Source organism: Mycteria americana, chromosome Z (assembly GCF_035582795.1).
Source record: "Mycteria americana isolate JAX WOST 10 ecotype Jacksonville Zoo and Gardens chromosome Z, USCA_MyAme_1.0, whole genome shotgun sequence".
NCBI classification, from domain to species: domain Eukaryota; kingdom Metazoa; phylum Chordata; class Aves; order Ciconiiformes; family Ciconiidae; genus Mycteria; species Mycteria americana.
Window position 1 is genome coordinate 63,077,868 of NC_134396.1, and position 12,634 is coordinate 63,090,501.

General features: G+C 41.1%; 1 protein-coding gene across 3 annotated transcripts in view; it reads left to right on the top strand.

Moving 5' to 3' along the window:
• The first annotated feature begins 62 nt into the window (after positions 1-62).
• The window catches only part of BDP1 (BDP1 general transcription factor IIIB subunit), a 52,612-nt gene continuing 40,040 nt past the window's right edge, over positions 63-12,634 (top strand). For 2 of the 3 annotated variants that reach the window (XM_075488726.1, XM_075488727.1), the window contains exons 1-9: positions 932-1,249; positions 5,343-5,895; positions 6,554-6,657; positions 7,696-7,755; positions 8,109-8,252; positions 9,155-9,288; positions 10,296-10,390; positions 10,997-11,051; positions 11,739-11,882. In XM_075488726.1, the coding sequence (XP_075344841.1) occupies positions 1,077-1,249; positions 5,343-5,895; positions 6,554-6,657; positions 7,696-7,755; positions 8,109-8,252; positions 9,155-9,288; positions 10,296-10,390; positions 10,997-11,051; positions 11,739-11,882 (1,462 nt within the window). In that variant the 5' untranslated portion in view covers positions 932-1,076. Of the gene's footprint in view, positions 505-931; positions 1,250-5,342; positions 5,896-6,553; positions 6,658-7,695; positions 7,756-8,108; positions 8,253-9,154; positions 9,289-10,295; positions 10,391-10,996; positions 11,052-11,738; positions 11,883-12,634 lie in introns of those variants that run through there. The other variant, XM_075488728.1, reaches the window with a different exon arrangement.

A 12,634-nucleotide genomic window follows, 5' to 3' on the forward strand; every position in this document is an offset into this window, starting at 1 on the left:
GTGAGAGGCGGTACACCCAATCAGCGGGCTGCGCTGCCGCTGCGCGGCTGGGAGGGCGGGGCCGGCGGCAGGGGCGGTGGTCTTTGAGGGGTGAGGGCGCCTCCTCGCCGACCTCCGCTCGCCCCGTGAGAGCGGGTAGGGCAGCGCCCTGCTGTTACAGGCCGCGGCGCTCGGGCTTGTCACCCCGACCGCTTCCCTGTAAATGCGAGAGACGCCGCGCCTGCCGGGCGTGGCGTCCCTGACGGGGAGCGTTAGGAGAGCAAGGTCCCATAAAGTGACGAGAGGCGGGAATGCTGCGGTACGCAGGCCTGGCACGCTCGGTGTCGAAGCGGGTAACGGCGGCAATGCAACAAGCTGGCTGGTCTCTGGTCAGGAGGGGAAGATTTCAACGGAGGCTGTATTTATATGATTGAAGGAAAATAATCATTTTCAAAACACCCCTGCGTTTTGGCCAACAATCGAGTGGAAGATGACAACAGATCGCTGCCGGTGAACATCACCAAGGCAAGTTAGGGAAGGCCGAAGCGCTTCCTTTCGCTGCGTTCCTCGGGCCTTTCCTAGCTTGGCGCACTGGGAGCAGAAGCGTCCTTCTCCCATCCGAGGATGCTTTATTTCTGATACCGCCCAAGCCCTCCCACAGGAAAACACTTTCCCTGCCGCAGGAACCTCCCTCGTTTGTTTAAAATTGATCATCGTGGGCAAAACTAACGCCTGGACAGCTGTTTACGAGATGCCTGAATTAGGGGGGAAAAAAGGGCTTTTGAGCTGCTGAGGCATTAAAGACGGTTTTGCTGCCGTGTTCGTGCTGGCTCTTGATTTTCCCGGGCAGGCTCTGCCCTCCCCCCGCCATCACCGCCCCTTCCACCCCCCGCGCGGGGTGGCCGGTGCCCCCCCTCGCCCCTCCTCTTCCTGCGGCCGCGCGCTGATGACGTTACGGCGCGCGCCGGGGGCGGCGGCGGGTGTCATGCCGTGAGGCAACCGAGCTTGCGGTGTTGCCGGGCCGCGCGCCGCTGACGCCGAGCTCGCGGGCGGGCGCGCGCGCCTTTGCCGAGCGCCCGGAGCGAGCCGCCGGCGCCATGTTTCGCCGGGCTCGCCTCAATGTGCGGCCCAACGTGCGACCTGCGGGCAGGGGCGCCGGCGGCGCGGCGGACTCGGATCCTCAGGGCTCGGCCTCCCCGGCGGCTGCCAGAGCAGAGGCTGCGGCGGAAGCGGCGGCCGAACCTCCGCCGGCCGCGCGGCGGGCCGAGGGGTGAGTCCTACCGAGGCCCCGCGGTAGCACAGGGTGTGGGGAGAGAGGTGGGCCGTGCCGCGGGGCTCCCCCGGCGGGGTCTTGCCTGGGCTGCTGCCACCGCCCGGCCGTGGATGCCCGGGAGTGGGACGGGCCTGGGGAGGTGGAGGGAACTCGCCTCCGCCGCCCTTCAGAAGCCCCTGGGGGTGTAGGTGGTGGCAGGCTCTCCAGTAACGCTTGTTGTCACAGCCTATCACTTCCTGGGTGTCCCTGCTTTGGTCTGGAGTTGTCTCGTCTTGAAGACGTCCAGAAACAGAGGTCCTGCGCTGCACTCCGGTCGGTGCCCAGTGACAGTTGTGTATGTGGTAATCGGACAACAACTTCTGGGTGTTTGACGCATTTGCAACCTAAGCAAAACCTGCATTTCTGTACTGCAGTTGCACTGCAGGTGTTTGAAATAATATATAAGTTAAGACTGCAAAGGAGGGGCTAAGTGTGGTGCGATACTCAGTTTTTCTGGCACTGCAGCAGCAGGGAGCTCCTGTTTGCTGTGTACAGCAAAAATGCTTTGCACTCTGTAACTGAATGACTTTGATTTTGCATTCTCACAGCGCTTCCTATTTTGTATTCACTTCTTCACGCATTAGCGAGGGAGAACTTTCTGGCATTTTCCTTTTTGATTGTTTAATTTTTTAAGTGCTTTTCATTGCAGTGGAAATGCATGGCAAGGTTGGTCCTAGGATCAGTTCTTCAGGATCTCCCTGTTGTGACTTAACCCCGGCTGGCCACTAAGCCCCACACAGCTGCTTGCTCGCTCCCCCTTGCCCCGTGCCCCACCCCAGTGGGATGGGGCAGAAAATTGGAAGGGCAAAATTGCAACAACTTGTGGGTTGAGACAAAGACCATTTAATAGGTAAAGCAAAAGCTGCACAAGCAAAGCAAAATCAGGAATTCATTCACTACTTCCCATTGGCAGGCAGGTGTTCCACCATCTCCAGCAAAGCAGGGCTTCATGCATGTAGTGGTTACTTGGAAAGACAAACGCAATAACTTCGAATGTCCTCCTTTCTTCCTTCTTCCGCCAGCTTTATATGCTGAGCATGACATCATATGATATGCAATATCCCTTTGGTCAGTTGGGGTCAGCTGTCCCAGCTGTGTCCCCTCCCCACTTCTTGTGCACCCCCAGCCTGCTCACTGACAGGGCATCATGAGAAAAGGCCTGGAATCTGTGTAAGCACTGCTCAGCAATAGCTAAAACATGGGTGTGCTGTCTACGCTGTTTTGGTCACAAATCTGAAACATAGCACCATATGAGCTACTGTGAAGAATATTAACTCTATCCCCGCCAAAAGCAGTACAGACCAGTTCTTCAGGACATTTCCCCAGTCTGATAATTGCTCTTCAGAACAACCTTCTTACTTCTTTTAACTTGTTGGTTTTGCATCTTGCATGAGTACCTCTATTCTTTTAGTTGAAACTTGTCCTTTATGACATAATACAAGATCTTCTTATAGTCTTCTCTTTCCTGTGACTAGAAATTCAGGTATCAGACTAGTTGGCATGGCATGTCTTTGGTAAATCCATGCTGCCTTTTATTCAACTTCTGTCTTCCATCTTTTATACTTAAACTTGTTTAGCAGTGTGCTGTAAGGATATTTTTCTTTCTAATTTTATTTATAACATTTATGTGTTACAAAGATCAGGTTACTGGATCTTTTGTTATCCAGAACTTTTTTCGTAAATGAAGATATAGTTGCTGTTTTTCAATTATGTGGTACTGTTGCTGATTCAGCAGATTTATTAAAGATTTTTGTGTTTGTAATTTAATGGGTGCTTCAGTGTAATCTAATTGTAAGTTTCAAAACCAGACACCAATGCTGTTCTGAAAGGGAGAATATTCTAAGGAGTCTTGAAACATAGACCTTTGCTGTTTAAGTAACAGGCTCATAAAATATTTTCCTCCATAAATGAGGAAAATATCCAAGTGAACAAATCCACAAAACCACATCCTGCTGTTTTAAAGAAAAAGTAGAGCAGTTGTAAGAAATTTAAGACTGTTTGTGATGGAAGTTCTTCACACTGAGTGTCGCATACAAACCTCTGCAGTTTGCCAACACAGTGAAATATGTGGGATGTGGCTAGGAAAGAGCTTCTTTGGAGACGTACAGGTTTGGAAAATGATGCACTTATTAGAAGAGATACATGGACCAGAGCTGGAGTGCTCTGGTGGGTTCCACAGCTCATCTGGAGGGAGAAAGTAGTATCCAACATAAAACTGCTGGGAGAATCTCAGGGGAAGTTTTAGTCCTCGGAGCAAGTAGAGAACGCACAGGTGAGAGCTGATCCATTCTTGACTCCATTTGGTCATCCTAAATTCCACTGAATAGGTGGTTCTTAAAGTTTTTGGTTGCTTTTGAAGAAGTGTAGCAACCAAATAGGAGAGAGCAGGCCTAGGCATTTATTGCAGTGTAGGCAGTATTAGCTTCTTGGAGAGCTGTCTCTCTAGACGATGCATTTTAAAGATTGGCCACCATTGATTTAGGAAGAGTGGATCTGAGGGAAGTTGCACGATTTGATTTCCTGAGTGCAGTGATTGGGAACATGCAACCCAATGTGTTTGTTGTGTGGTCTGCAAGAAAAGTAAAGGCAAATGTGAAAATATCTTGCATATTTATCCTTCCGACCTAAGGCATTCCTTCATAGCTGCTCAAACCTGTATCTACAGTGTCAGTTACTTTCCTTTGTTTTGTTTTCTAAATGCTGAATGAGTTTTGTTGATTATCAGGGAAGTGAAAATTCTCTGAGCATAAGATTGTGGGTTTTTTGAAATATAGTTTCTGCTAAATTGTATTTAACTGTTCAGAAATCTGGTGTGGCACTCTGATTAAAAACTCCACAAAACACAGGTGATATGGAGAAGGTGAACGAAGAATTACTTTCCACTTGCTGTACAAAAACCAGAGGATCTTGAGTGGAACTTGCAAGGATCTCATTCAAAACACATAGACAGGCACCATGTAGTAAGGCTGCTGAACTCCTTGCTGAGGGATGTTCTGTGTACTAAAAATGTATATGAACTCACAGTGTGGGACGAATTGATTCAGAAAAGTCTGCTGGGTCTGTTAAATACAAAAGCATCATCTGCAGCATTTGCCTGAGTTGCAGATAGTAGCTGGAGAGGATTTGGAAAAGTTTCACTGTATGTTCATGCTTTTCTTCTATCCCTTCAAAGGCATTTGCTTCTGACTGTTTTTGAAGATGGCTAAGTGAACTATGGGTGTGGTTGTCCTTTTATACGGAAACAAGGCATAGTTCCTATGTAAAATTAAAAAAACTCTTTATGACTCAGTTGTAATTCTGCTGCAGTCTTACTGTGAGGAACAGCCAAGGAGCCAAACACTGGAGGAGTCTGCAGATCTAGGAAGATCATAACGGTTGGCAATTTTGCTTGCGCTTTGAAAATGATTTCTGCATAAGGGATGGAAAAAATACTTAAAATACAGAAAGCTTTCCAGGGAAGCTAAAAGTTGTTGCCTCTAAGAGGCTACTTTTGATGTTTTAAGTGTGAGTAATAGAATAACAGCAGCCAGTTTTGCTGCTGAGGTTTTTCTGGAATTCACAGTTTACATATCATCTACTTGCAAACGTATAAGAGGAATGTTCAGGTTGATCATAATAAAAATCATCAAACTACTTGTGGCATATAGCTTTATTAAAATGTTTTTAATATGTCATGTATGTTATGTGGGCTATTTTTTATAAAGCTTTATCGTATGATGATATTTGGTATTCTCAGCTGAAAGTAGAGAGCCTTCCCAAAACGGGGGGGCTGGGGAAGGAACACCTGAGTTTAGCATTTTTGGTCAACTAGCTTGTAACAGTAACATTAATTAATAGTAATTAATATTAGAAAATAATATACCAGTTCTTAGAGTGGATTAGTTTATGAGGAAGTACCAGCTACAGGTTGGTTCTAGTGTGGCTTCTTGTATATAACTGTATTTTTCTATAGCACAATGTTTATACGGATTGGCGCCAAACGTACCTTGAAAGTACGAGTTACAAATATGTCACCGTAAAGTATTTCAGAGTACTCTTTTAAATTTTCCAGCGATGACAAGGCTGATAGCTCCAATGATGCTGGAGAAGCTAGTAAACCTGTGGAGATGCCTACGCAGAGAAGAAAACGGATCTCCACCATGCCCAATCTTGTCAAACCCAGAGCTGGACCTTCATCTGCTCAGTGTTCTGCATCAAAACTGCAAAGGCGAGCATCACAGGCTCCTGATGGCAGTGCTTCACTTCAGAAGGATTCATCTCCGTCAGAAAAGAGTAATGTTGAGAGCTCCTTAAAGTCTCCCATGCTGCCTGAAAAGAAAACACCTGTGCCACAAGTGCCACAGTTTTCCCCACTAAAAAAATCGGTGAACAAAGAGCAAACTGTAGGTGTAGCTGCTCAAAAAAATGATGATACCTTGCAGAAGAATGTACCCTCCCCACTCAAGGAGAGACCAACACAGGAAAGATCAGGAACACAAGAGGAAAAGCTATCTATGAAACCTGTTCCCGTAAAAGAGAAACGAATGTGTTCTGACCGTGAAAGGATCCTCAAAGCCCGGAAGTTAAGAGAAATGCTTAAAGAAGAGCTGAAGAAAGAGCGCATGGTAGGCCTCTGTGTTGAGCAGTGCTGATCTGTGAAGGGCAAAGACATGTGATTCCCCTAACCTACGTTATCTCTTTGCAGTAGTGGTTTCTGATGATCATCAGCTGCTTACTGCTAATAGTCTGTGATATCTCATAACTCTGTATGGGTTTAGTCTGTTTATAAGCAGTAGTAGCACTGTGCTCCCTCATAATACAGAATTCACGAGAAATTGTATATCTTTTTATTTGGTTAGACCCACAAGCCTTTTTGACATGAGACCTACTATTATATTCTAGTCAATGTTCCAATTTTAAAAGTTTCACAGTTGGTAATACAATGGGGAAGTGTGCTGTAAGAAGCTTGGGATTTTGAGTTTCTCATCTGTTTTCCACTTGATCATTGACTGAGTGCTGTAATTTTGAATAACTTTTCACTTTTACTTGTGCCAAGTATTGAATTTCTCTGAGAGGGTAAGTCACTTAAGGGTCTGTGGCGTCCTCTCTGACGAAGGGACACTTTTAAGATAAACTTACTTCAGTTGTTGGGGCGGGACACACACAACAAAACTCTCCAATGTGATACTTCATCAACAAATAAAAATATTCATTTGTGAAATATAAAGTACTTTCAGGGTGAATTTAAGGGGTTTTTTTTTAATTATTTTTGTATGGAAACAGTTGAAACACAGGCCTCCAATAATTGAAGGACGTTCTCCACCAGATCGTTCTAAAATGACCATGAGGGACTTAATATACTATCTGCCAGAAAACAATCCTATGAAGTAAGTATGACTCTTTTTCTCTCTCCTTAGGTTAAATGATTTTTCTTTTTCTACCAATTTAATAATTGTGAAAAGGAGAATTCTTAAATCTGGAGTATTAGCACAGATGCAGTATTGTTGCAATGGTAGCAAAAGCTTCTAGACATTTTCATATCTACTCAATCTTCATACAGAAATGAGAATGAAGATTAGTGTCCTTGTTGAAATCTAAAAATATGAATGCGTCCCTAGTGTTGATTTATCTCTGTACAAATGCAGAATAATAGAAAATATTTTTTTTTTCTTTTACTTTCTGCAGTTAAATTTTTAGTTATGGCTGCTAGGAATGTTACGACTGCCTGCAAAATCTAGTGGACTACAGGAAGCTAAGCATTTCTCCTTCCTAGGTGCTGAAGTACAAAATGCACTGCAAGACCCAGGAGGTCTCTCCGTTCCGGCTAGATGGATGTAGCTGCTACTGTTCCCTTTACAGGTTTCCCTTACAGTAGCAAGGCTGAGTGAGCATCCCGGAGGTGCACATACAGGGAACACTAACGCAGCTGGCTGCACAGACTACCACAGACAGAGCAGGCTCTTTTTCCTGCAACTACCAAAAACAATCAAATAAACATAAGTACAGCTATCCAAGTCCTGTTCTTCCTCTCAACAGCAGATGAATTTTCTGTTGTTGTCTACTATCACCTGCTTGTTAATGTTTGTGTGCTTGTGTGTTTTATTTATTACTTGTTATTTTTTTTCTTTCACAGTGAGTAGTCCTTAAGCAGGTAACGAACCAGATGGTCTCACATTCCCTGTACCCTTACAGTGGATTATTGCTTGAAATATCTTTTTTTTTGTCCTTGCTTATACAAAAAAAAAAAAGCAAAATTCATTAAGCAGTGGTGGTTGTTCAGTTAGACTCAAGTCTAGATGTGGTACAAAGAATTGGCAAAAAGCTTTGTGTTTCTTTGTCCATTATCCACTAAAAGCCGGTTTTGTGGAATGAACCAGAAATGCATCTGTACAAAAGTTCATCTCTAGCTTTTTATAAAATTCTAGGTCTTCATTGGCAGAAGAAAAGAGAACAGAAAAAAATTCTGCACTGGGTCAAATGAAAGAGTAAGTCTTGGTGATGAAAGAACTTATAGTCAAAAAGTTTTCTGATGTTGCAAAAAACCATGTTTCTGTGGTAGGTTTTTTTACTGTTTCAATACCACAGCCCTTATTTATAACAAATTGTAATTTGGGAGGGGAGGGCAGTTAAAGAGCATTTTGCTTTCAATATTATATTTTTGGATTTGTCCATTTTACAATAGAATGAAAAGCAGATTCCAGAGTTTATGTATTGACTAACTTGCTGGTGGGTTGCATTACTGGGTGGTTCATTAAATTGTTGAATGTCTGGCATACAGAGCAGGAATTGAAAACACTAACAAAAGTAATATTTTTTGCTTGGTCTCTTAAAATTGTAGCCAAGAAGAGAAAAGTACTCCTGATCATGAAGAGGAAGATGAGGAGGAGGAAGCAGAGAATGGGGAGGAGAGTCAGGATGGACCACTTCTAGTTCCTCGTGTGAAAGTAGCAGAAGATGGTTCGATTATTCTGGATGAAGAAAGGTAAAAAATTCTGTGCCTGACTCAAGGATAACATATACTACATTGCTGCTTAGTTTGTGAATAGAGAACAGTTACTTTGGACAGGGACAAACGTGAGTGTATTTATCTGTTGAGAGTTGACCTGTCCTAACTTAGGAAATAGTGCAAATATGTGGCAAAATATGAGCAGCAGTTATCTGCATCTCAGTAGTGGCAAACTTTCTCCATGAGAAATGTTTTCGGAGAAGGAGATAGAGAGGAAGATAAGATGCCTTATTTTATTACAGTGAATGAATGTTGAATATTTGTCAAACTTCCAAATGTCTTCTGTTTAGTTAACTTCTTTGTTCCTCACAGTTGCATGTGTCTGCTTACTGTTATTCAGTTGTCAGTATGATTTGCTCCAGCTTTGCATCTTGCGTGTTGCTGCTTTATTCAGCTGTCAGTGTTTTCAGTAACTTTGCTTAGAATATGACTTTTTTTTAAGTATTAGATTACCAAATTATTGAATTCTCCAAATGTATTATCAGCATGAGATTTAGGCCAAGGTGTAAGGCTAGAGCAGTCCTGGTAAAGGAATTTGAAAGTATTCTAAAAGGATGTGGAAAAGCTCTTGTGGTTTTGCAAATTAATTTTCTTGAATGTTAAAAAGACAATTTTTTTTAAAAGATATTTAATTATGTCTGCCTGTACTATATCTTATAAAAAGGGAAAAGCAAGTTTACTTGCACAGACTGAGTAGGTTAATGATTTCTTGCAGCATTTTCCCATTAAAATACATATTAATGTAATTATTAAACCTCATTACAATACAAACTCTGGCTTATGGCAGAAAAAGTCTGAATAGCTGGCTTATAAACTTCTACTGTGTGTCTTGTTAGCAATATTTTCAGATGAGTCTCTTTGTGTGTTTGCTTTTCCAGTTTAACTGTAGAAGTTCTTAGAACAAAAGGCCCATGTGTTGTAGAAGAAAATGATCCCATTTTTGAGCGTGGCTCTACAACTACATATTCCAGCTTCAGGAAAAGTTTTTACACGAAACCATGGTCAAATAAAGGTGAGTATATTTTTGGTTTCAAGTTTTGAGGCTGCAGAAAAGTCTTAGTTTTCCATCTATGCTTTGTACTCAACAATTTTTATTTCCAGTGGAGTAAATGGATCTACTTATGGGTGACATAGTCTCAACCCTCCAAACTCTTACAACAAGCAGAGCTCTGATGTTTACTGTGAAAATTGGCATGTTTAAAAAATCCAGTGCCTTATGATATGCAAGCTACCTGTGAATTTTTTCTGTCGTGGATGTTTAGATGCTGTGGAAATGCTAGTCTGCCTTATCAAAAGCGTAATTTTGGATTCTGGTGTCCGGATGCTTGAGCTCTATATGACACAGTTAGCACTTCTTAACAGCTTCTTTACTTAGTTCTTCCAGCACGGATGGGAATAAATTCTATAAGCCATCTCTGTGTCAGCTGATTTCACTGCACATGGACAGCTGTGTTTTTGAGTGGGTGGAGGTTTTTTTGTGATGCCTGCTGTGAATTGATTATTATCTCTAGGCTGGCAACACTGTGCAAGACTTTTTACAATTGGAAATGTTTTTTTACAACCGTAGATGGAAAAATTAGCTTCAGAATTCACTGTGCTGCTTTTGGAATACATGCTTTTCCTGTTAACAAATAATAATGCAGATGGTATTTTTACACGTTTTTTTCTGATTTCTGTTTGTGGTTGTGTTCATAATAAAAATGAACATTGGCAATTTGGAGTTGTTTAGCTTTGATTTACTAGCTTTACAAAACATATTTCACATTCTGCAGTTTTATAATCGATTAGACAGTTCTCTCTGTTAATAGTTCATTCAGCAAATGTTATTAGAGGTACTTAGGTAAAATAACATATATACTCCAGCCCAGCTGAACTTGCAGCTGTGGCAGATAACCTTAAAGTTATCTATCTCATTGCATTAAGTTTGAAAGCTGTTTTTATTTTAGATAGCAAGAAGAATGGTTAACTATATACTTAAGTGTGTGTACCTTTTTTCTCCTCTCCCCGTCCTCCCTCCAGAAACAGACATGTTCTTTTTGGCTATCAGTATGGTAGGAACAGACTTCTCCTTGATTGGACGGCTGTTTCCTCATAGAGCCAGAGCAGAAATTAAGGTAAAAATTAAAGCACTCAATAAAGCAATTAAACATCTCTTTCCAGTTTTCTGTTTCTCATTTGCTATTCCTATGCTTCCTCTATTAGTATTGATAATTTTGATGCTAACTGGCTCTGTAGCAATGCTTTTTTAATAGGTTTCGAAGAGGTAGTAAGTATCTGAAACATTAATATGCTGGGTTGAATTCCAATCAACATATCTAGTAAATCTAGCATATCTAGACACAGTTTTTCTCGATTTTATTTTAATTGAAGAATGCTGCTAAGCATAAGTGCATGTTTGGTGAGGATCTTCTGTGTTGCCTCTTTCGTGGTTTCCAGCTGGGAAAATCTTTGATATCTCAAACCCTGCTTAGATTGGAAGTAAGGACAAAGATGTTGAAAATAATAAAAAATTATGACTGGTGATATCTGTTGGTGACAGATTTTATATTTAAAAATTAATTACAAACTTGTGTTCTGCGAGTGTGCTTTTAAGTTTTAATGACTTTAGTTGGTAGAAGATTTTGTTGCATTGAAGAAGGTTTATCTTGATCTGTCATTTTGTACAATGTATTGTTGCATTTCTTGTTTACTGAAAAAGACAAATGTACCTTTGCTTTTAGAACAAGTTCAAACGTGAGGAAAAAGCTAATGGATGGAGGATAGACAAAGCTTTCAGTAAGTAAAGTAAATGTACCCCACCCTACAATGAGTCATTAAATGGTAGTCATCTGTTTTCATGGTAATTTTTCTGCTTTGCCTTGCTTGAATTAATTATAAGAAAAAAGGTTTTGCTCATAGGTGAGTTCAGAAGCTGGGGAATCTTAGGGTTTTATAACAAGCATGGTTCACAGTAAAGATCTTTAGGTTTAATTTCTGGCTTTTCTATGTGTCTCATAAATGAGATTAATATAAACTTTCCTATATATATTCAGTTTAAGATTATTCTGAGTCATGGGAATTTATAGGACATTTACTTATTGTAAATGGCTTTGAGAATCCTTAAAGGCTTTGTTTGTGATTTGAATGAGCTATGTAAGTCCTACAGCAGCACGTTAATACATTATTTGATACTATAGTACAATTCATGTATTTGTCACTTCTTAAATTTTCTAAACTACTAAGTACTGTAACCTTTTTACTATTTGTTTTTTAAAGCCAAGCTACCATAATCCATATATATGTCAACTCTAGTCCCTGTTGAAGCGATACAGAAAGTATTTTCAAAACCAACTCTCTGTTTAAATTTATATAACCTTTGCTTGTTAATATCATAACAGGTACCACTGATTATTTTACAAAGCAGAAACTTGGGAAAATTATTAACTTTGAAATCTTTTCTATTTCTTTGCTTTAATCTGATAGAAGAAAAGCGGCCCTTTGATTTTGAATTCTTTGCCCGGCTGCTTGAGAAGGTTTTAGCAGATGAGGAAAAAAGGAAGCAAAAGACTGTTAAAAGCCAGAAGCCAAAGGAGAAGAAGCCATCAAGGCCTCGGAAGAAGCCAAAAGGTACTTCAAAAGAATGCTTGAGATATCATTACAGAGCAGTGGTCAGTAATGTGTTGCTAGCAGAGGAAAAATCACGTACGGAATCTTTTCTTTCCCTGTTCCGGACAGGGCAAAAGGATCCTGGCTTCATAGCGTAACTTTTTCAGATGTAGTTTACTGATGTGTGGCATGGTAATAATTGGTAGCAACCAGTTTCCTGAGGTGTGTTTTCTCTGGGCAGGAATGTGAGACCACACTAAGATTAGTGCTCTTCCACAGTCTGAAGCACTGATATTCTGAACGGGATAGACTATTTTAACAGTTGATAAGTATCTCCATGAGTTGCTAACAAATTCACTTTTAGAATCCTTGGGCCAAACCCATATTTTTGGCAAGCTCTTCTGTGACTTATTAATTTACATTTTTCTTACATTTTAAACCCTTTTCTTTTAACGGTTCTGTTTTTTCTTTAATTATAGTTTGACTCCCTAAATCTGAAGGGTGTGATTCTTTTCAGGGAATCTTGTAAAAGTTGTTTTATTTTTCCAGTCTGTTCAAAATAAAGGTTAAATATTATGTTTAATTACTATTGATCACCATATAGTGTCTTATTACCTCAGTACCTGTGAAACGACCTTTCATAGATGTGCTTAAATTAAAAACAGTTATACTGACACCATCTCATGAATTCCCTGCTAATTCTGTTGGTTGTTCACTTGTTTGTTCCACAAGAACCCACTTTCTTCTAAGTGGTATTGTGGAACAAACAAGTG